This window comes from Oncorhynchus gorbuscha, unplaced genomic scaffold (assembly GCF_021184085.1).
Source record: "Oncorhynchus gorbuscha isolate QuinsamMale2020 ecotype Even-year unplaced genomic scaffold, OgorEven_v1.0 Un_scaffold_525, whole genome shotgun sequence".
In the NCBI taxonomy this organism is placed as follows: domain Eukaryota; kingdom Metazoa; phylum Chordata; class Actinopteri; order Salmoniformes; family Salmonidae; genus Oncorhynchus; species Oncorhynchus gorbuscha.
In genome coordinates this window covers 51299-73349 of record NW_025745351.1, presented here as the reverse complement: position 1 = coordinate 73349, position 22051 = coordinate 51299, and the positions used below count along the sequence as shown (strand labels likewise).

The following is a 22051-nucleotide window of genomic DNA, read 5'->3' as shown; positions in this document are numbered from 1 at the left end:
TGTTTCTAAACAGGCCATGGCGGAGTGATTCATGCATAGTGCATCTTAAACTTGGCTAATGAGTTTTGCTAATTTGACCTGATATCATTTTAGGCCTTACACACCTGACCTCATTTTAGACGTGACATATTTGAGAAGATAATTACATGACTAATGAGGCGACAGATATATTTGTCATTGGGTGCATGCAAAATCACACTGACATTCATTGATTAACATTTACATCACACTGTCACCATGGAAGGTACAGGAAACAACCCAGCACTTCATAAAATGCCATGAGGCCAAATGTGGCTCAACCTCCACGCTGATACTGGTCTTCCTGACTGAGTCGGAATTACAATATGGAATGATCAAACCAGAGTGCAAGCCTCAGAACAAGCAGTCATCTTTATTATGACAACTGACAACAGAGCAGTCCTCTTTATTATGACAACTGACAACAGAGCAGTCCTCTTTATTATGACAACAGAGCAGTCCTCTTTATTATGACAACAGAGCAGTCCTCTTTATTATGACAACAGAGCAGTCCTCTTTATTATGACAACAGAGCAGTCCTCTTTATTATGACAACAGAGCAGTCCTCTTTATTATGACAACAGAGCAGTCCACTTTATTATGACAACAGAGCAGTCCTCTTTATTATGACAACAGAGCAGACCTCTTTATTATGACAACAGAGCAGTCCTCTTTATTATGACAACAGAGCAGTCCTCTTTATTATGACAACAGAGCAGTCCTCTTTATTATGACAACAGAGCAGTCCTCTTTATTATGACAACAGAGCAGTCCTCTTTATTATGACAACAGAGCAGTCCTCTTTATTATGACAACAGAGCAGTCATCTTTAGTATGACAACAGAGCAGTCATCTTTAGTATGACAACAGAGCAGTCATCTTTAGTATGACAACAGAGCAGTCATCACCAATGGGGCTTTATTTGGGATACAGATTTCAAATATATGCCAAACATCCATCCCCCAAACGGCCCTTATCTTTGGGCCAAACTTGCATGGAATTTCCCTAATGTTGAATTCCAAATCGACCTCTAGTGCCATTCTCTAGTCACTGATCTGAAAGAATTGGATCTAGGTATAAGAAACTTGATGCTCCATCTTTTCTTTCCATAGGCTGATTGGAATAACCACCACATCCAATCATTTCAGGTCTACCGGAATCATGTAGCCTCCAATTCCATCACAGGTGCTCCATAGAGTGTGATGTCATACATGTTGTCTCGTCATCCTCTTCCCCTGTCTCCAGGTGGGTGCTGTGTGCCAACCACACAGAGCCGGTCAAGGGTTTCCTGGGCCGATTTCTGCGCAGGAAGCTGATGGAGACGGAGATCAACAGGAACATGCGCAGCAATGACCTCATCAAGGTCATCGACTGGATTCCCAAGACGTGGCAGCACCTCAACGGCTTCCTGGAGGCCCACAGCTCCTCAGACGTCACCATCGGTTAGACAATGCACCCCCCCCCCCTCCCCCCTCCCACACACACACACACACTTTGAGTTCACATATTTCTAATGATATTGTGAACATTGCACACAATAAGTGTATTTTGGTGTTGTGACTTTGGCTATGTGAGGTAATGCGTTGCTCAAACTGAAAGGTGCTACATGGTCAATCAGACGTCTGCATTGGCCGAGCAGCATTTACAGTGATATGGCCTCTGCAGAAGTCAGGGCATTCATACTTCTTGCTCTTCGCTGAGCAGCACAGAGCTGTTGTCTAGGAAGTGAGTTTGTGTTTATGCAGAACCTGTCGTCCCCATGTACCATCAACCAATCATGTCAATGCGGCGCTATACAGAGCCCTCCGGATTATTACAACATTTAAGAGGCGCACGGCGATGCGGTACAGAGCTCAATTTAGCCTCTGCGTCACACCATCCGTACTGCGCCTCCGACCACATTTTCCAATCAAGCATGAATTGTCTCTGACCCCACAAAACACAGGGAATGTGTTGTGTTCTGCCTTCAGGTCCCAGGCTCTTCCTGTCCTGCCCCATGGATGCAGATGGCTCGCGGGTGTGGTTCACTGACCTATGGAACTACTCCCTGGTGCCTTACCTGCTGGAAGCCGTCAGAGAAGGGCTCCAGGTGGGTACAGACAGAGGTCAAAAGACACAAAGTAGAGGGGTACCGGTGTAGGGTGAAGTTGCCCCTGTCATCAGCATCTATGATTTCTCCTTTCGCTTAACTCATTTCTCGTTTTGTGGCCACCATTACAGCTGTACGGCAAGAGGGCGGCGTGGGAGGACCCGTCCAAGTGGGTGAAGGACACCTACCCCTGGAGATCTGCCTCCTTGCAGCATGACAGCCAGGCCCTGCTCCAGTTACGGCCAGAGGACGTGGGCTATGACGGCTACAGCTCCTCCAAAGAGGGCGCCTCCTCCAAACAAGTGTCACAGAGTGACACGGAAGGAGACCCACTGGTAAGGAGAAATTAAAACAAAGCCCTGAAATGCTGAAAGAAGGTCCAGTACGGGGATTTCTCATTTCTGAAGAAGACCATTGACTGTCGAAACGTCAGTCTTTTAAGCTTGTCTAATAAAACTACGTGTCTTTAATGGTGAGCGAGTGTTGCACCTTTTCCTGTCCCATTATTTAATTTCCTTCAAATATGTTTCGGAGCATCGTTAGACATTATTGAACATTATTGAATTAAGTTTCCGCCCTGAACCCTTCTTTCAGCACTTTAGTTTTACTTCAGTTTTAGAGTCCTAGAACTGAGCAACACTTCAGTGGTCCAGAAAATATAGACTTATTGGTTAGAGAGCCAGCACAACACAATGATTCAGGGAGGCAGGTAGCCTAGTGGTTAGAGAGCCAGCACAACACAATGATTCAGGGAGGCAGGTAGCCTAGTGGTTAGAGAGCCAGCACAACACAATGATTCAGGGAGGCAGGTAGCCTAGTGGTTAGAGAGCCAGCACAACACAATGATTCAGGGAGGCAGGTAGCCTAGTGGTTAGAGAGCCAGCACAACACAATGATTCAGGGAGGCAGGTAGCCTAGTGGTTAGAGAGCCAGCACAACACAATGATTCAGGGAGGCAGGTAGCCTAGTGGTTAGAGAGCCAGCACAACACACTGATTCAGGGAGGCAGGTAGCCTAGTGGTTAGAGAGCCAGCACAACACAATGATTCAGGGAGGCAGGTAGCCTAGTGGTTAGAGAGCCAGCACAACACAATGATTCAGGGAGGCAGGTAGCCTAGTGGTTAGAGAGCCAGCACAACACAATGATTCAGGGAGGCAGGTAGCCTAGTGGTTAGAGAGCCAGCACAACACAATGATTCAGGGAGGCAGGTAGCCTAGTGGTTAGAGAGCCAGCACAACACAATGATTCAGGGAGGCAGGTAGCCTAGTGGTTAGAGAGCCAGCACAACACAATGATTCAGGGAGGCAGGTAGCCTAGTGGTTAGAGAGCCAGCACAACACAATGATTCAGGGAGGAAGGTAGCCTAGTGGTTAGAGAGCCAGCACAACACACTGATTCAGGGAGGCAGGTAGCCTAGTGGTTAGAGAGCCAGCACAACACAATGATTCAGGGAGGCAGGTAGCCTAGTGGTTAGAGAGCCAGCACAACACAATGATTCAGGGAGGCAGGTAGCCTAGTGGTTAGAGAGCCAGCACAACACAATGATTCAGGGAGGCAGGTAGCCTAGTGGTTAGAGAGCCAGCACAACACAATGATTCAGGGAGGCAGGTAGCCTAGTGGTTAGAGAGTTGGGCCAGTAACCGAAAGGTTGCTAGATCGAATCCCAGAGCTGATATGGTGAAAATCTGTCGTTCTGCCCCTGAACATGGCAGTTAACCCAATGTTCCTAGGCCATCATTGTTCTCAACTGACTTGCCTAGTTAAATAAAGGTCAAATTTAAAAAAATTCAAAACATTATGAAGACTGAAATCACAGGCATGTTCTAACTCTGATAGATAATTCTAATGCTGATTTGAATGACAGTTTTATTTGTACAGTGATATGTAAAATAGAGTCGTATGAAAAGTTTGCTAAGAGAGTTTTATGTTTCCTGAAGCTAAGTGAAGTAACATGAAGGAGACCATGTTGGTGGACATAATAATAAGAAATAATAAACAACAAAAAAAGACTCATCGGTGAGTAAAGGTGGAAGCTCGTTTCCAAGGATACCAATAACAAACGAGACAGCAGATGACCTTGTCTTTTGAAAGAAGAAAAGACAAAGGGGGATTTAAACACACTACACACACACACACACACACACACACACACACACACACACACACACACACACACACACACACACACACACACAACCCATTAAGCTCTGAAATGTCAGCAGCTCGTTATTCGGATGACTACACTTTAATTCCACTTTGTGCGTGATAAACCGTATGGCAGGCGATTCCTGGGGAGTTGAATAGGAATGGGCTTTCTCTGTTGGCCACTTAATCCTCAACACATTACTGTGTAATCATCAGAGGAGGCCTGCACAGAGCTTTCCAGCCCTGGTCGCTCGCCTCCCTATTGGCCCACCAGGACCATTACAGGGAAATGAAGACCGCTGTGCCAGGTGCTTTCCATATATGGTAGGAATGGGCCACTGCGTTCCTCAGGGCCTTGAGGATCGGCTGGTTTTTCATCTGTCTTTTAAAACCACGTCTGATGTAGACCTGAGGAACCAGGTGTGTGCACTTGTGTGCAATTAAGCACGATGCAAGTGGACAAAGCAGCTGACACTCGGGCCCCCTGGTGTCTATCTCTGATAAAGGACCACTGCAATGTCACCTTAATGATAAGACCTTGTAGTTGTGATAGTGGACTCTGAAGAGCAATGTGGTGTTGTGGTGTTTTTGTGGTGTTTTTGTTTGCCAGTCTTTTTATTGGTTGTTTGTTTTCTGTGTTTTCCAGATGAATATGCTAATGAGGCTGCAGGAGGCGGCCAACTACTCCAGCGCGCAGAGCTGCGACAGCGACAGCCACCATGACGACCAGCTGGACTCGTCGCTGGAGTCGGCGCTCTAGACGAGAGCTCGGAGAGGAGACCTCAGATGGAGTGACGGAGCGGAGCGCTTTTCAGCGTGGCGTCAGCGAGACGTGGCGGCTGGAACACTTCCAGGCACCCCACACATAACACAGAGAGATGTGTGTAGTCAGGAGATGTCTGTTAGTGGGGTCGGGGGGAGTAAGCCCTCTGACAAAATGGAGTAGATTTTTGTGTATGGTGGTTGAGACACATTCCTCCATTTCTCCACTGGATGTGGCATCCCAAAATGCAGGCTGCACGTACACAGTGAGAGACCATTATGTCTGTGGTTCTACACCATACAACTGGAATTGACATTATAGTTTTATTTATGTTGATTCACAGTTGTTGTATTAACTACGGATGTTTACAAGGGCCAAATTCTGGTTTTGTTTACTAAGGTGCTGAACAAAAAAAGGCACGTATCCCTCCCGTCAAACCCTGACCTCAGACGAGCCACATGGTGCTGGTCCCGTGCTTAAACCTGTCCCTAGTTTACAGGCAACGCCAAGACCCTCCGTACACCCCTCGCCAACAAGCACAAAAAGAGCACTGTGTGTCGTCCAACCAACTGCTACTGTGAAACAATGGACAAGTGCCCGTGTTACCGTTTGATATACTGCCAAGGGCACTGCGACGTGCCCGTCCACATCCACAGAGTCCTTTTAGGCTTTTCACACTAGCAGACCTGTTGTTCACCCTTTCCTTAAAAGATGGACAGCACTATACCAACAGATGGGTGCTGAAGGGAGGGGTGGCTCCTTCAATCCAAGGGCCAGGTCAAGAACAGTACAAGCCTGATATTGGTGCTTTCTCAATGCAAAGCTCTGAGACAGGGGTGTATTACTTCAGCCTTTGACTCCCTGCTGACCATCCTGAGTGGATAGGAGATTGACAGGGACACACACTTCCTGACACACAACCATTCAAATGAAGTGGTGCCGTATCGTCTCAGTGGGTGCTTTAATTTCAGTACAGTAAAGGAGAGTTTTATAACTACTTTTAGGCCAAAATATCTCACAGATCCTGTCAAAGTATGTTGCCCAAAACCATCCACGTTTGTTTCTGACAGTAATATTGTACAAGCAAAATGGCTGTTATACTGTATTTGCAAGTGGAACGGACCAATTGTATAAAAGTTCAAAGGGTTGGGCATTTTTATAGTTGTTGCTTTTACCCAGTTGAGCTGGGTTCACTTGAACTGTCATGAGCACAACCCTTTTGATTTTATAGCCTAAGGAGCATGTTTTAAGCTTTCTAGGGGGGAGACGTTTCCTTTTACATAACAGCGTGTGGTAGGGACAGAAGCCATTTTGGATTTTGATTGTCCTTCCTCCATTAATGAGTGGGTTGGTTTTGCACAGTTAAAGTGGGGGTGTAAATAATCAAGTATTGCACAGTGAATCAGAGATGCGTTCTTCCCTGTTGATGTTATATTACGCTTTAACTCGCTGAGAATTATTGTACGTTGCAAAAAATAATACAAAATAGAAAAATGCAAAAAACCAACAAGCTGTCAGAAACAGGTGTATGTCTTGTGGTGATTGGCTGTCTTGCCTATGCAGGAGACATACGATGTACAGTATGATATTATTATTTTAAACGCTGTATATTAATGTTCACTAAATCACTGATTTGAGGAGCAAACCATTCAATTTATCAAGAAAAGCAGATCTGGTCATTGTCACAGATTTTCCTTTTGTGTAATTCTCTGGAACTAGCATTTGGTGACTCATCCCCCTATTCAACAGGTGAACATTCACAAAGCATTACACTAACATTTCTGAATATACTTTCATTCAGTCTTGTATTCGGTTTTAATAGAATCTGTTGTTTTTTTGTCATCCCATTCTGGAGGTACTATTTTCCTGCTGTTGTGCTATTTACAGGTGCTACTGGTCAACTAAATCTATCACATTCCATTTTCTGCAGAAAATGTTGTCACAACCTCAGGACAAGCTCTTGTTGTCATCACTTGGCTGTGAAATGTATTTTTTATTTTGTTTTTGCACACATCATTGTTGGTCTACCCCATCAGCCTGCATCTAAACATAGAGCCTGACACACACACACACACACACACACACACACACACACACACACACACACACACACACACAGTCGGTAAGACATAGCTCCCCTCCAACACAGCAGACATCTAGTCACCCCTCCCTGCTCCCCTAGGTCACAATCAGTTGCCCAGTTAACCAGATGTTTTCACAACACAATCAGTTGCCTAGTTAACCAGATGTTTTCACAACAAACAGTTGCCTAGTTAACCAGATGTTTTCACAACAAACAGTTGCCTAGTTAACCAGATGTTTTCACAACAAACAGTTGCCTAGTTAACCAGATGTTTTCACAACAAACAGTTGCCTAGTTAACCAGATGTTTTCACAACAAATCAGTTGCCTAGTTAACCAGATGTTTTCACAACACAATCAGTTGCCTAGTTAACCAGATGTTTTCACAACACAATCAGTTGCCTAGTTAACCAGATGTTTTCACAACACAAACAGTGTACCATTGTCATGGTGACACCATACAATCTCAATGACATCTTTTAGTTGAAAACATTTACTGCTTTGAGAGAAGAGTTTCTTTTTTGGTTGAAACATTTGTCCTTAAATGTTTTATATTTTGTACATTTGTATGTAACATATCGTGTAAATAGACAGAGACAGCGATTTAAATCATCTGGAGGGATTTTGTAGTCTTTGTAAAGCCCTAATAAATGGTATTTGGTGTCACATGAGCAAACGATGTGTCCTGTTCTATCTCATGTCTCTGATCATTTGTTCTCCTCCATATCTTTCCTCTGGTACAGACTTGCCGATATCCCAAACAAATGTTAACACACACAACTGCTCTTACCTTTATTTACTGTTGCTCTTTGCTAGTGTGCAGTTTTATTTAAACATACATTTGTTTGGGATTGAACTCTTTTCCTGCCAGAACCAGCACCTGTATCTGGACATACAGTAGAGCTGGGGACAGGGTTTCCACTTGGTTCTACCACTATGTCTAAACTTAACATGAACCTTTCCCTCATAGAGAATCATGTTTGGGATGGAAGGTGCTGGCTGGGTAACATTATTGTGCCCAATAGATTATGCCACTATAACCGATTACTGTGCCACTTTGCCAACAAGTGTTTGTCTATCATTCAGCTTTGTCTTACCTATCCGTGTCAGTGAGCTACTGGATGAGTAATGGCCAACCCTGTGAGCCACTCCAGAACTCTGACCACAAGTGCTCTTGATCAAATACACCATATTTGAACTTGTGAAAAGCTTTTACTTATAAAGGAGTTTACGTTCACATTATGTTGCTCGTCCAACAAAAGCTGGTGTCAATGTTCACTAAGAAAGATGTCAGCAACTCCACTTCCAGTTCTGTTAAATGGCCCATTGGTATTAACAGGGGTTCCTTCAAATGTGCTTTAATTGATAAAAAAATTATAATACAATATCAGGTATAAGCAATAATACAATAAATGTATATTATGAACTGCTATAATAGTAAGCGGTTACATTTATAATGGGAGATTCTCAATTGTATCCTTCTTGTGTCCTCTCTCCTTGCCGCCTCCTCAAAACCCATTGGATGACAAAGCCAGAGGTCCCGCCCCTCTGACATTTTCTTCCATTGGGTTTTGAGAAGGGGGCGATGAGAGAGGACACGAGGAGAATGCAATTGAGAAAAGACCCTTGAATTCTAACTGCCAGTAGTTACATGGGGAAATCTAACGATTCATTGGAAATTGATTGGAAGGATTGGGGAAGAATGGGAGTGTGAGTGAGGGTTGGAGGTCGGAAATGGACGAGTATTGCAGACGAAATGGAGGAAATTGAGAAAAGGTTGGTGAAACAACAACTATGCTGAAATTAGGACAATGTGGGTGTCAATTCTGATGCTATGGAGAGGGAGGATGAGGGTCAAGGACTAGAATGGGCAGTAGTGGAAAGACATAGGAAGAAGACAGATCATGACACAGAAAGTAGTGGATTGTCTAGTAAGGAAAACATAAAGAGGGCCAAGGTAGGAAGCAAGAGGAATGATGTGTTGGAGTGGAAATTGTGATGGTGTTTGATGAGACCACAGGACCTCACACCCTATCTGACTAACTAATGCTGTAGAGAAAGAGGAAGGTGAAGTGAAATTAGCTCAGTTCATTGGAAATGGTAGATTATTAATATTGTGGTTGTCAGGCTCAGCAAGAGAAGATACTGGAAATGGAAAAGCTTAATGGAAAGAAGATTAAAAGCCATGTCCCTGGTGTTTATGCTAGATCATCACTGGGGTCCCAATATCTATGTCCACAGATGACAATTAAAGACAATGTGAAGGCAGGCAGAGTGATTGAGGCCAAAAGGTTGTTCAGTAGGAAAGAGGGTCAAAGAAGTGAAAGATTATCAATGATGTCTTGCCGGGAAAAGTACAGATAGGATTCCTTGGTTTCAATGTCAGAGAATTTGTCCCATATGCACTGCAGTGCTTTAAATGCCAAAGAATGGGACATGTAGCTGCTCAGTGTAAAGGAAAGAAAAGATTTGCCAGGTGTGGAGGGGCACATGATTACTGTGAAAACAATGTGAAGGTTAAGTACTGTAACTGTGGGGGAGAACACAGTGCAGCATTAGGTGGATGCCAGGTACAGAGAAAGGAGGAGCAGTTATGATGGTTTGGAAGCTTGTTCAGAAATATTGTGCTCATGAATGTGTGGTGTCAAAGGACACTTTGATAATGAATAAAGTTGACTTCAAAGTTTTTATTGGTAAGGTTATCAATACGACTCGGGTTGTGGAAAGCAGAAATGCCAGGTTGAAGGTTATTGTGGAGATGGCAAAAGAGATATTGGGGGTAATAGACTGTTGAAATGGTTGTTGACATGCTGAACAGTCCTAAAGGTGGAGTGATTCAGCATGATATAAACTTTAATGGGGTTGGGGAGGGTGTGGTAGAATTTTAGGTTTTGAATTTTATTTTCATGGTAGTACAGACTTGGGCAGATCATGATTGATCGTACATTCCAGCACAGTAGGTGGCGGCATGCACTTTAAACGTTTGTTTGCGGACCGCCATGATATCATAGAAGAAGAAGAAGAAGAAGAAGAAGAAGAAGAAGAAGAAGAAGAAGAAGAAGAAGAAGAAGAAGAAGAAGAAGAAGAAGAAGCTACTATAAGCTCCACTAGGTGGAGGGGGAGGAGGGTGGACGCCTCGGCGGAAATGGAGTCCCTCGAGGAAACAAGAACAAGATGGTTGTCAGGAGTAGTGCAGTATTATCATAAGGAGACGTATATTTGGAAAACATAGGAGGAATGGAGGGGAAAGGAGAGGGAGAGGAGGTCTAAGAGAGAGAGGGAAGAGAGAGGGAGAGGTCTAAGAGAGAGAGGGAAGAGAGGGAGAGGAGGTCTAAGAGAGAGAGGGAAGAGAGAGGAAGAGGAGGTCTAAGAGAGAGAGGGAAGAGAGAGAGGGAGGTCTAAGAGGTCTAAGAGAGAGAGGAAGAAGAGAGGGAGAGGAGGTCTAAGAGAGAGAGGGAAGAAGAGAGGGAGAGGAGGTCTAAGAGAGAGAGGGAAGAAGAGAGGGAGAGGAGGTCTAAGAGAGAGAGGGAAGAAGAGAGGGAGAGGAGGTCTAAGAGAGAGAGGGAAGAAGAGAGGGAGAGGAGGTCTACGAGAGAGAGGGAAGAAGAGGATGAGCTTTAGTCGGATAAAAATTGTGGGGAAAAGGGAGATGATTTGTTAAAGAATGGTAGAAAGTGTAAGCAGAGGGAGCTGAAGACAGGAGGAGAAATGGAAGTGAATGAGGGTGAAGTATCGGAGGTGGTAGGTGTGGTGAAGTTATCGGGGACCGAGGTATGCACCGAGGATCAGGAGAAAGACGAGTCTGTGACAGTAGGAGTGAAGTTTATGGAAAAAGTGGACTCTTGCCTTTTGGCTGATTGATTTGTGTTTTCACAGTGGGTGAAAAAAGAGTTGGGTAATGTGGAATCAGTGAGGGTAACCAGACGGGGTCTAGTGATAATTGTAATGTGGAATCAGTGAGGGTAACCAGACGGGGTCTAGTGATAATTGTAATGTGGAATCAGTGAGGGTAACCAGACGGGGTCTAGTGATAATTGTAATGTGGAATCAGTGAGGGTAACCAGACGGAGTCTAGTGATAATTGTAATGTGGAATCGGTGAGGGTAACCAGACGGGGTCTAGTGATAATTGTAATGTGGAATCAGTGAGGGTAACCAGACGGGGTCTAGTGATAATTGTAATGTGGAATCAGTGAGGGTAACCAGACGGGGTCTAGTGATAATTGTAATGTGGAATCAGTGAGGGTAACCAGACGGAGTCTAGTGATAATTGTAATGTGGAATCGGTGAGGGTAACCAGACGGGGTCTAGTGATAATTGTAATGTGGAATCAGTGAGGGTAACCAGACGGGGTCTAGTGATAATTGTAATGTGGAATCAGTGAGGGTAACCAGACGGGGTCTAGTGATAATTGTAATGTGGAATCAGTGAGGGTAACCAGACGGGGTCTAGTGATAATTGTAATGTGGAATCAGTGAGGGTAACCAGACGGGGTCTAGTGATAATTGTAATGTGGAATCAGTGAGGGTAACCAGACGGGGTCTAGTGATAATTGTAATGTGGAATCAGTGAGGGTAACCAGACGGGGTCTAGTGATAATTGTAATGTGGAATCGGTGAGGGTAACCAGACGGAGTCTAGTGATAATTGTAATGTGGAATCGGTGAGGGTAACCAGACGGGGTCTAGTGATAATTGTAATGTGGAATCAGTGAGGGTAACCAGACGGGGTCTAGTGATAATTGTATGTGGAATCAGTGAGGGTAACCAGACGGGGTCTAGTGATAATTGTAATGTGGAATCAGTGAGGGTAACCAGACGGGGTCTAGTGATAATTGTAATGTGGAATCGGTGAGGGTAACCAGACGGGGTCTAGTGATAATTGTAATGTGGAATCGGTGAGGGTAACCAGACGGGGTCTAGTGATAATTGTAATGTGGAATCGGTGAGGGTAACCAGACGGGGTCTAGTGATAATTGTAATGTGGAATCGGTGAGGGTAACCAGACGGGGTCTAGTGATAATTGTAATGTGGAATCAGTGAGGGTAACCAGACGGGGTCTAGTGATAATTGTAATGTGGAATCAGTGAGGGTAACCAGACGGGGTCTAGTGATAATTGTAATGTGGAATCAGTGAGGGTAACCAGACGGGGTCTAGTGATAATTGTAATGTGGAATCAGTGAGGGTAACCAGACGGGGTCTAGTGATAATTGTAATGTTGAATCAGTGAGGGTAACCAGACGGGGTCTAGTGATAATTGTAATGTGGAATCAGTGAGGGTAACCAGACGGGGTCTAGTGATAATTGTAATGTGGAATCAGTGAGGGTAACCAGACGGGGTCTAGTGATAATTGTAATGTTGAATCAGTGAGGGTAACCAGACGGGGTCTAGTGATAATTGTAATGTGGAATCAGTGAGGGTAACCAGACGGGGTCTAGTGATAATTGTAATGTGGAATCAGTGAGGGTAACCAGACGGGGTCTAGTGATAATTGTAATGTGTTTCTGTTGGTCAGAGGGAGAAGGCGCTCAGAGTAAAACAAATGGGGGCAAGAAAAGTGAATTGTTTCGCTCTCAATAAAAGGGCACCAATGAAAGGAGTGATAACTGGGGTAGCAGTAGATATAAACGTTGACCAGCTGAGGGGAAAGATTCCCGGTGTTTGTGATGCTCGTCGTTTGACGTGACGCAGACAGGGTGGCGAATGGGGAAACAGAAGAGTCAATGTCTGTTCGTTTTAGTTTTGAAGTTGAGTCTTTGCCTGAAAAGTGAAGTTAGGAGATAGAAGTTATCCTGTACGAGTGTATGTGCCAAATACATTACAATGTTACCGGTGTCAAGCTGATGGACATGTGACAGCAGTGTGTAGGAGGGGAGGTCCAAGGTGTGAGAAGTGTCCAGAAGGACAGGAGACAGCAGTGTGTAGGAGGGGAGGTCCAAGGTGTGAGAAGTGTCCAGAAGGACAGGAGACAGCAGTGTGTAGGAGGAGAGGTCCAAGGTGTGAGAAGTGTCCAGAGTGACAGGAGACAGCAGTGTGTAGGAGGGGAGGTCCAAGGTGTGAGAAGTGTCCAGAAGGACAGGAGACAGCAGTGTGTAGGAGGAGAGGTCCAAGGTGTGAGAAGTGTCCAGAAGGACAGGAGACAGCAGTGTGTAGGAGGGGAGGTACAAGGTGTGAGAAGTGTCCAGAAGGACAGGAGACAGCAGTGTGTAGGAGGGGAGGTCAAGGTGTGAGAATTGTCCAGAAGGACAGGAGACAGCAGTGTGTAGGAGGGGAGGTACAAGGTGTGAGAAGTGTCCAGAAGGACATGTGACAGCAGTGTGTAGGAGGAGAGGTCCAAGGTGTGAGAAGTGTCCAGAAGGACAGGAGACAGCAGTGTGTAGGAGGGGAGGTCCAAGGTGTGAGAAGTGTCCAGAAGGACATGTGACAGCAGTGTGTAGGAGGAGAGGTCCAAGGTGTGAGAAGTGTCCAGAAGGACAGGAGACAGCAGTGTGTAGGAGGGGAGGTCCAAGGTGTGAGAAGTGTCCAGAAGGACAGGAGACAGCAGTGTGTAGGAGGGGAGGTACAAGGTGTGAGAAGTGTCCAGAAGGACAGGAGACAGCAGTGTGTAGAAGTGTCCAGAAGGACAGGAGACAGCAGTGTGTAGGAGGGGAGGTACAAGGTGTGAGAAGTGTCCAGAAGGACAGGAGACAGCAGTGTGTAGGAGGGGAGGTACAAGGTGTGAGAAGTGTCCAGAAGGACAGGAGACAGCAGTGTGTAGGAGGGGAGGTCCAAGGTGTGAGAAGTGTCCAGAAGGACAGGAGACAGCAGTGTGTAGGAGGGGAGGTCCAAGGTGTGAGAAGTGTCCAGAAGGACAGGAGACAGCAGTGTGTAGGAGGGGAGGTCCAAGGTGTGAGAAGTGTCCAGAAGGACAGGAGACAGCAGTGTGTAGGAGGAGAGGTCCAAGGTGTGAGAAGTGTCCAGAAGGACAGGAGACAGCAGTGTGTAGGAGGGGAGGTACAAGGTGTGAGAAGTGTCCAGAAGGACAGGAGACAGCAGTGTGTAGAAGTGTCCAGAAGGACAGGAGACAGCAGTGTGTAGGAGGGGAGGTACAAGGTGTGAGAAGTGTCCAGAAGGACAGGAGACAGCAGTGTGTAGGAGGGGAGGTACAAGGTGTGAGAAGTGTCCAGAAGGACAGGAGACAGCAGTGTGTAGGAGGGGAGGTCCAAGGTGTGAGAAGTGTCCAGAAGGACAGGAGACAGCAGTGTGTAGGAGGGGAGGTCCAAGGTGTGAGAAGTGTCCAGAAGGACAGGAGACAGCAGTGTGTAGGAGGGGAGGTCCAAGGTGTGAGAAGTGTCCAGAAGGACAGGAGACAGCAGTGTGTAGGAGGGGAGGTCCAAGGTGTGAGAAGTGTCCAGAAGGACAGGAGACAGCCGTGTGTAGGAGGGGAGGTCCAAGGTGTGAGAAGTGTCCAGAAGGACAGGAGACCAGTACAGAGGGAGGAGTGGTGAGAGTTGTATAGATATATCAGTACAGAGGAGGAGTGGTGAGAGTTGTAGAGATCTACCAGTACAGAGGAGGAGTGGTGAGAGTTGTAGAGATCTACCAGTACAGAGGGAGGAGTGGTGAGAGTTGTAAAGATCTACCAGTACAGAGGAGGAGTGGTGAGAGTTGTAGAGATATACCAGTACAGAGGACGAGTGGTGAGAGTTGTAGAGATCTACCAGTACAGAGGTAGGAGTGGTGAGAGTTGTAGAGATCTACCAGTACAGAGGTAGGAGTGGTGAGAGTTGTAGAGATCTACCAGTACAGAGGAGGAGTGGTGAGAGTTGTAGAGATCTACCAGTACAGAGGAGGAGTGGTGAGAGTTGTAGAGATCTACCAGTACAGAGGAGGAGTGGTGAGAGTTGTAGAGATATACCAGTACAGAGGAGGAGTGGTGAGAGTTGTAGAGATATACCAGTACAGAGGAGGAGTGGTGAGAGTTGTAGAGATCTACCAGTACAGAGGAGGGGTGGTGAGAGTTGTAGAGATATACCAGTACAGAGGAGGAGTGGTGAGAGTTGTAGAGATCTACCAGTACAGAGGGGGAGTGGTGAGAGTTGTAGAGATCTACCAGTACAGAGGTAGGAGTGGTGAGAGTTGTAGAGATATACCAGTACAGAGGAGGAGTGGTGAGAGTTGTAGAGATCTACCAGTACAGAGGTAGGAGTGGTGAGAGTTGTAGAGATCTACCAGTACAGAGGAGGAGTGGTGAGAGTTGTAGAGATCTACCAGTACAGAGGAGGAGTGGTGAGAGTTGTAGAGATCTACCAGTACAGAGGGGGAGTGGTGAGAGTTGTAGAGATCTACCAGTACAGAGGAGGGGTGGTGAGAGTTGTAGAGATATACCAGTACAGAGGAGGAGTGGTGAGAGTTGTAGAGATCTACCAGTACAGAGGAGGAGTGGTGAGAGTTGTAGAGATATACCAGTACAGAGGAGGAGTGGTGAGAGTTGTAGAGATCTACCAGTACAGAGGAGGAGTGGTGAGAGTTGTAGAGATCTACCAGTACAGAGGAGGAGTGGTGAGAGTTGTAGAGATCTACCAGTACAGAGGAGGAGTGGTGAGAGTTGTAGAGATATACCAGTACAGAAAGTGATATAAGTGTCAGTAAGATTGAATTTTTAGCATTTATAGAAATGGTTATCAACTGTACTGCAGGGATGGAACGGAAGTTGCATAAAATTGACATTGTGGTGGCAGCTGCAGAGGTATTTGGGTGTGTGAGACTTGACATCAGAAGAGTTACAGGATGTGATAAGTGGTGTCCCATCCTTTCAGGATGACGGAATGAGGTAGGAATAAATAAATAAATACATGTAATTAGTGGAGTAGGATGGTGTTAATTTATTATAGATTGTTTTTATGTGTGAGTGTAATGTTAGATGGTAGGGTATTTGTTTAGTACATTTTTATTTTTCATCAAGCAAAGTATAAGGGAGTTGTACTCCAGTCTAGTAGGTGGCGGTAATGCAACAAATTGGATGCCAACCGCCGTTAAACCTCGAAGAAGAAGCTACTAGGTGGAGGCAAAGAGTAAGAAATAGACAGGGCTACGATAGCACTGGATGATGCTTTTCTTCCACACACTTCCTGAAAATGGGCTCGGAAGAGAGTTTGGACATGAAATGCGCTTTGGTATCTTTACCAAAACACTCATACTGGTTTGACTTTTGGCTGTTTGTGATGTTTGACATCGCATTTTTCCTCGTTATGTATTTCATAGTTCCCTAGCTAAAATGGTAAGTTTGAGTACAACTGCAAAACCCCAGATAGCTAGCTACAAATTAGACTTGCTAGCTATGGTGGCTAAGGAAGTGAGCGTGCCAGTTAAGTTAGTTGTGTTTGAGCACACCCTGTGTATTTTAAAGTTAGCTCATTTATCATATTAAAATATATATATACAAAATACCACTTTTTGTATCTGGTTGCGCACCAGAACAAGGTTCAAGGTTATTAATACATTGTTGAATTGTATCCCTTGCAGGAGTGACTTGGAATTCTACACTTGAAGTGCCGCCCCCTTTTACCATGACCCCCCTGCTGGCTGAAATGATCTTTAAAAAGGAGTGTTTACACCACTGAGGTATAAGGTTTACACCCCTCGACCAGATTGGTGTTCAAATTATATTGGGATGTCTTCCTTTGTTTGGCCTATGTGTTGTTTTTAACTGCCCACATTTTGGTATTATATGGAATATTTAGCAGTATTTTTCAGTATGTCCAGAAAATAGCAAAATTGTGAGACCATAACATTTGAATATGCCTGTTGTTGATATCAAGACAATGATTTGTGGCAGTCTGACTATTTAAAATGTGAAACTCAACTTCAAGACAACACCTCACTCTGGATAAAAGTGGCTGCTAAATGACTGCAATGTCACAAGAACTGCAGGTTAACATGATGTAGCTAGTGGATTAAAGTGTGCTCTAAAATGTGAATGTCTGATTTGGATATGAGACGATTGAGAGAAGGTGACTTGATTGAGCCGCCTAAACATGATGATTGGAACAAGATTACAGCAATAAGGGAAAGAGATGTATTCCCGGTCTCTTGAAGAAAGATCCTACTGAAACTACATCGGCATAAACCAGAGATCTGTAATTCCATGTTGTCTGGAATAAAAGTGATGTACAATGAGATAAACCTATGTAAATCCCTAAATAAACATGTTTTTTTCTGTCACATTCTGAGATGTGCATAGTGGAATCATATTTACTAATCATTTTGACATGTTTTATACAAATGTTTGTTTTTGTTTGTTTTTTGTAGTAGCACAGTAAATAAAGACAGCTGGAAGTTTACACCAGAGTCGTGCCAATGTATGGTCGGTAGGTGGCAGTATAAGCGCCTTTTCCCATTGATGGACCAGAGAGGAAGAAAACTTTCCCGGAAGATAAAAAAAGAAGAGGAAGGACGCTAGCCTGCCAGATAGTGGATAAGCTAAACTATTATACTCCCAAATGTCTTTCTGGGTTTAATATAAACCAAACTAGTTCATTAAAGTTATATAAGTCACAACTCCATTATCCATAATGATGGAAATCTGTGTCACGACAAAACCAGTGGAGAATGCAGGTTCGTTTAAAATAAGTACCAAGCTAACGTTGGTTAGCAACTTGCGGCTACTGTTAGTTATAGCAAAGATACAGGCTGTCTAGGGTGGACCAGCCATTGGGGTAGACTAGCTACTAGAAGATGGATCGAATAAATAAAATAGTTTGGCCACTGATTCACATTTTAGCTACATCTTTATTTGCTAGCGTCTACTCAAGTTATGCGGCAATGTAACGTTAATGCCTCCTAACCCGCACTACCAATAATTATTGTCCCAAGATTGTCTCGTCTCTCTCACCAAACTCAATGACCAATTTTTGCCCGTAGATATCTTCCTCCCGTTATCCTCTTTGCGCCTGTTGATACCACCTCTGAGGCTGCTCTCTGCGGCCATGTGGCAAGTAGCGCAACGAAGAGATGTCATGGATTATGAGAAACTAGAGGAGTTCGTCGGCCTTGTGACAGCGACAGTTCCAGACCTGTTGAATGAGAAACAGAGGGCCAAGCTTCTTCTGCGGCTGCGAACAAGGGTTAGTGGCGAATACAGTTAAGGATGTTGTTTTTGTAAACTGGAACCCCTAACAGCAGTAGTTTGGACAGTGTGTTTAGAGCCATCTCTGATTAAAACGGTCTTTCTTTATATTGGCTTTATGTAGCTGCTGATTAGTTGGGTTCTGTCTATTGTCCTGATTGCATGGGGGTTGTCCATGGTCCTGATCAGTTGGGTTCTGTCTATTGTCCTGATTGCTCAGGTTCTGTCAGTGGTCATCATTTGTTGGGTGCTGTTGTCTACTTCCTTGAATACTGTTATTCCCTTCAGGTGATACTAGAGTTGTGTTCCACTGATCATACAGCTGATATCCAGATCATCCAACCCCACCTGGACAGAATTCGCCCCCCTGGACACACAGGGGTAAGTAATGATACTCTGTGGAGGACAACTTCAATTTGGTATGGGGCCATATGTATCAAACTTCTCGGAGGAGGAGTGCTGATCTAGGATCAGGTCCCCCCTGTCCTTGTAATCCTTTTCATTGTGATATGAAATGCTTAACTGATCCTAAATCATCTTACTTTGAGATGCTTGTTGTATATGGCCCCTAGTCTTTATGGAACCGCCTTTGCCATTCCTATCATTTGAAATGTGCTTATTTAAATCACACATTTGCCTAGGATAAGATAGAATTAAAACATTGACATAATGAATAAGCAACCGTCAGATCCTTTGCACCAATTAGCTTGCACTAATTTCCAGTGCTTGTTCCTATATGTCAAGGCCATCAAGGACTGCAGTGTTGCTCCCTCTTATTTTCAGTGGTGGGTGACGGTGGTTTACTGTTCCCTTATCACTGATAAGTTCTATTTCACAGAGTGGAGATGCTGAGGTGGATGCAGAAGAGGCCATCTTCCTGGAGCTCATCCAGACTTTGCTGAAAGACCCAGCGGAGAGAGAACACTTCTTCCAGGTCAGTCTGCCTCCATCATATGTTAAGGTCTCTCTCTCTAGCTTCCTGGTTCTGTTTAGTTACCAAAGACTATTTACAGTCCTTGGAATTATATTGCCCCGAAGGGAAGTTTTCCATAGGTACAGATCTAGGACCAGCTTCCCCGCCCCCAATCTAACCTTGACCATCAGTGGGGTAAATGCAGAACTGACCCAAGATTAGCATCTAGGGTCAACTTCACCCTACACCAATTATATCCCCATCTATCTTGATTCCAGGAGGTGTTTCCAACGGAGTACGGCGCCAGCTATGACACAGATATGCAACTACTTGTGTGGGAATTCCTTTCTAAACTGGAGAAGATATTGCCAGTACCAGACCTTGGACAGGTAGCACAAAGTAACACCTCACTAGGTCACCTGCAGCTGGGTTCAAGTCCCCTTCTGTTATTGTATTGGGAAAATCCTGCAGTGCTGACCATGATGGCAACATTTAGACTGGTTAAGTTATAGGAGGGTAATCTGTTCTGTTATAGGAGGGTAATATGTTCTGTATCTTATTAGGAGAAGATATCCAAGCTGTACTGTCACTTTCTGCACATAACCTCAGCCTTCTAGCCACTCTGGGGCCACGCTGTTAGCTGAGGTGCTAGCCACCGGCTTCTCTGGTGTTCTTGAAATGGGCCGTGCATTTTGAAACGTTCCCCAGTGTGAAAAAAAACATGTAAACTTTCCAGCATATTGTCACTCACTTGTTTGCATCTCTGCTCCTATAGACTGTGTCATGGCTCAGTTCTGCTCCCTCTGTCCTGGAGGAGTGTTTGCAGGCCCTCTCTCAACCTGAGGACCTGAAATCCCTGCTGCAACACCACACATGTCTTGAGAACTTGGGCACTCAGAGTAAGGAGGAAATATTGAATGTCTTTCTCTGTTACTACATATAATAAAATGTGGAGACTGTGGTATGCCCTGTAAAAACAACCACCTAATGCTTGTGCTGCCTCTGTCACATTATTCGTCTCCTTTTCCCATTGTATTCCTTCAGGTCACACCGTTGAGATGTCTTCCCAGGTCTTTGCCTGTTCCCAGTGCCCATTCTTTCACATGCAGGAATCCTACCTCCTCCAGCACATTGAGCGAAATCACCCAGAGGAGTACAGCAAGCTCCAGAAAACTGAAGAGAACCCAGCGCTTCCCGGGAAAAAGTTCCCCCGTCCTGAATTCCCCAAGCCTTTCCCCATCCACGCAAGCTCTGAACCCGGTGCTCACACATGCCACGAGTGTGGAAAGACTTTCACTCGCTCGTCAGACGTGACCAGGCACCAGCGCATTCACACAGGGGAGCGTCCGTACACCTGCAAGGAGTGCGACAAGGGTTTCAAAAACTCCTGGGATCTGACGAGGCATCAGCGGATTCACACCGGGGAACGCCCATATATCTGCCCTCAATGTGGCAAGGGGTTCACCCAACTGGGCCTACTGTCCCTGCACTTCACCAGAACGCCTTGTGGCCAGAGTGCTGATCCCCCACTACAGTCCACAGAGCAACAGGAGGAGCCAAACGACAAAGGGAGTGGTCAGTACAAGTGTCAGAAATGTGGGGCTAGCTTTGACACCGTACTAGAGCGGCTGAAGCATAGGCAAACCCACGTGGTGAATCGCCATTACAAGTGTTCCCAGTGCGAGAAGATCTACGGCCGCCCGTCTGACCTGAGGAGACATCAGATGAAGCACACCGGAGAGAGACCCTTCCCCTGCGCAGAGTGTGGCAAGGGCTTCACTCACGTGTGGCTGCTGAACAAGCACCGGCAAATCCACACCAAGGAGCGGCCGTACCCGTGCCCGGAGTGCGGCAAGAGTTTCACCCAGTTACAGATACTGAACAGACACCAACTGATTCACAACGGGCAGAGGCCTTTCCAGTGCTCCTTCTGCGAGAAAAGTTTTACTCAGCTCGCGGGCCTGACGAGACACGAGAGGATTCATACAGGGGAGAGGCCATACCTCTGCACCGTCTGTCAGAAGACCTTCTTAACACATGGGGAGCTGGTAAGACACCAACGCAGCCACAGCGACTTCAGACCGTTCTCTTGCTCTCAGTGTCCCAAGAGCTTCAAAACCAAGCGTGCACAGAGTGAACACATGAATACCCACACAGGGGAGCGACCATTCTCTTGCGCACACTGTGGGAAGGAGTTTGCCAAGTCTACTTCCCTCATAAGACACAATCTGATGCACACAGGGGAGAGACCGCATCAGTGTGCTCAGTGTGGCAAGACCTTCCTTACCTCTGGGGAGCTGCTCCTCCACAGGCGAATACACACAGGGGAGCGGCCATACCCGTGCTCGGTCTGTGAACGGAGGTTTAGGTGTTCGTCAGACCTGACCATGCATCTGCGGACACACACAGGAGAGCGCCCATACTCCTGTATGTTGTGTAAAAAGTGCTTCTCCACCTCAACGCGTCTCAAAAGGCACCTGCGCACTCACATAGGGAAAAGTGTGTAATCATGGCAAGAACCTTCGAAAAAAGTAATGTATACTAATTTATTTTCCAAACCATGTTTATGGACTGCATTACTGAATAGTATGAGGACACAAAATATATGCATTTTACTAAAACTCAGCCTTACAACATGCTCTATTAAAAAATACAATTATGCCTTTAATTCACATTAAACATTTTATTTTAACACTTGGTGTGGAATTTTTCTTGGCTCATCTCTTGTATTTCCCTGTTAACATTTCAACACAAATGTTGTACACACACATTTTCCAACAGTAGACCTGTTCGATCAGCCCACTGCCCATAAACTAATCAACTGAAAAACAATATGATGCGCCCTGCCCTCCCTGATCAGATGGCTTTTCTGTTTTGTGAAGAAGTATTGCACCAAGCAAGATTGGTGTGAAATAATTACAAGTGGAAAGATAA

The 22051-nt window shown here is 45.3% G+C and overlaps 2 protein-coding genes and 1 long non-coding RNA gene across 3 annotated transcripts in view; all 3 read left to right on the top strand.

Annotated features, from left to right (window-relative positions):
* LOC124018460 (neuron navigator 3-like) overlaps nucleotides 1-7769 on the top strand; it is a 251192-nt gene extending 243423 nt beyond the window's left edge. The window contains 4 exon segments of the mRNA XM_046333787.1: nucleotides 1264-1460; nucleotides 1989-2107; nucleotides 2239-2442; nucleotides 4900-7769. Coding sequence (XP_046189743.1) covers nucleotides 1264-1460; nucleotides 1989-2107; nucleotides 2239-2442; nucleotides 4900-5013 — 634 coding nt within the window. The 3' untranslated portion in view covers nucleotides 5014-7769.
* An 8347-nt stretch (nucleotides 7770-16116) lies between these two features.
* Nucleotides 16117-17305, top strand: LOC124018465. Its single transcript, XR_006835625.1, has 2 exons — nucleotides 16117-16356; nucleotides 16602-17305. It is a non-coding gene; the product is annotated as an uncharacterized LOC124018465 (long non-coding RNA).
* Nucleotides 17306-17487: 182 nt separating this feature from the next.
* LOC124018463 (zinc finger protein 2 homolog) lies at nucleotides 17488-21816 on the top strand. The gene is made up of 7 exons (XM_046333789.1): nucleotides 17488-17693; nucleotides 18000-18202; nucleotides 18493-18585; nucleotides 19043-19138; nucleotides 19396-19506; nucleotides 19893-20016; nucleotides 20162-21816. Exons 1-7 carry the CDS (start codon nucleotides 17651-17653, stop codon nucleotides 21622-21624), a joined length of 2133 nt encoding a protein of 710 aa, XP_046189745.1. The 5' UTR covers nucleotides 17488-17650; the 3' UTR covers nucleotides 21625-21816.
* Nucleotides 21817-22051: the final 235 nt, after the last annotated feature.

What these genes read in the sequence shown, in the direction of transcription:
- LOC124018463 (XM_046333789.1), top strand. Translation starts at nt 17,651, where the DNA reads ATGATGGAAATCTGTGTCACGACAAAACCAGTGGAGAATGCAG. An exon ending in AGAGAGAACACTTCTTCCAG is followed by an intron (nt 19,139 to 19,395) that starts GTCAGTCTGCCT and finishes TCTTGATTCCAG; the next exon opens with GAGGTGTTTCCAACGGAGTA. An exon ending in CAGTACCAGACCTTGGACAG is followed by an intron (nt 19,507 to 19,892) that starts GTAGCACAAAGT and finishes CTGCTCCTATAG; the next exon opens with ACTGTGTCATGGCTCAGTTC.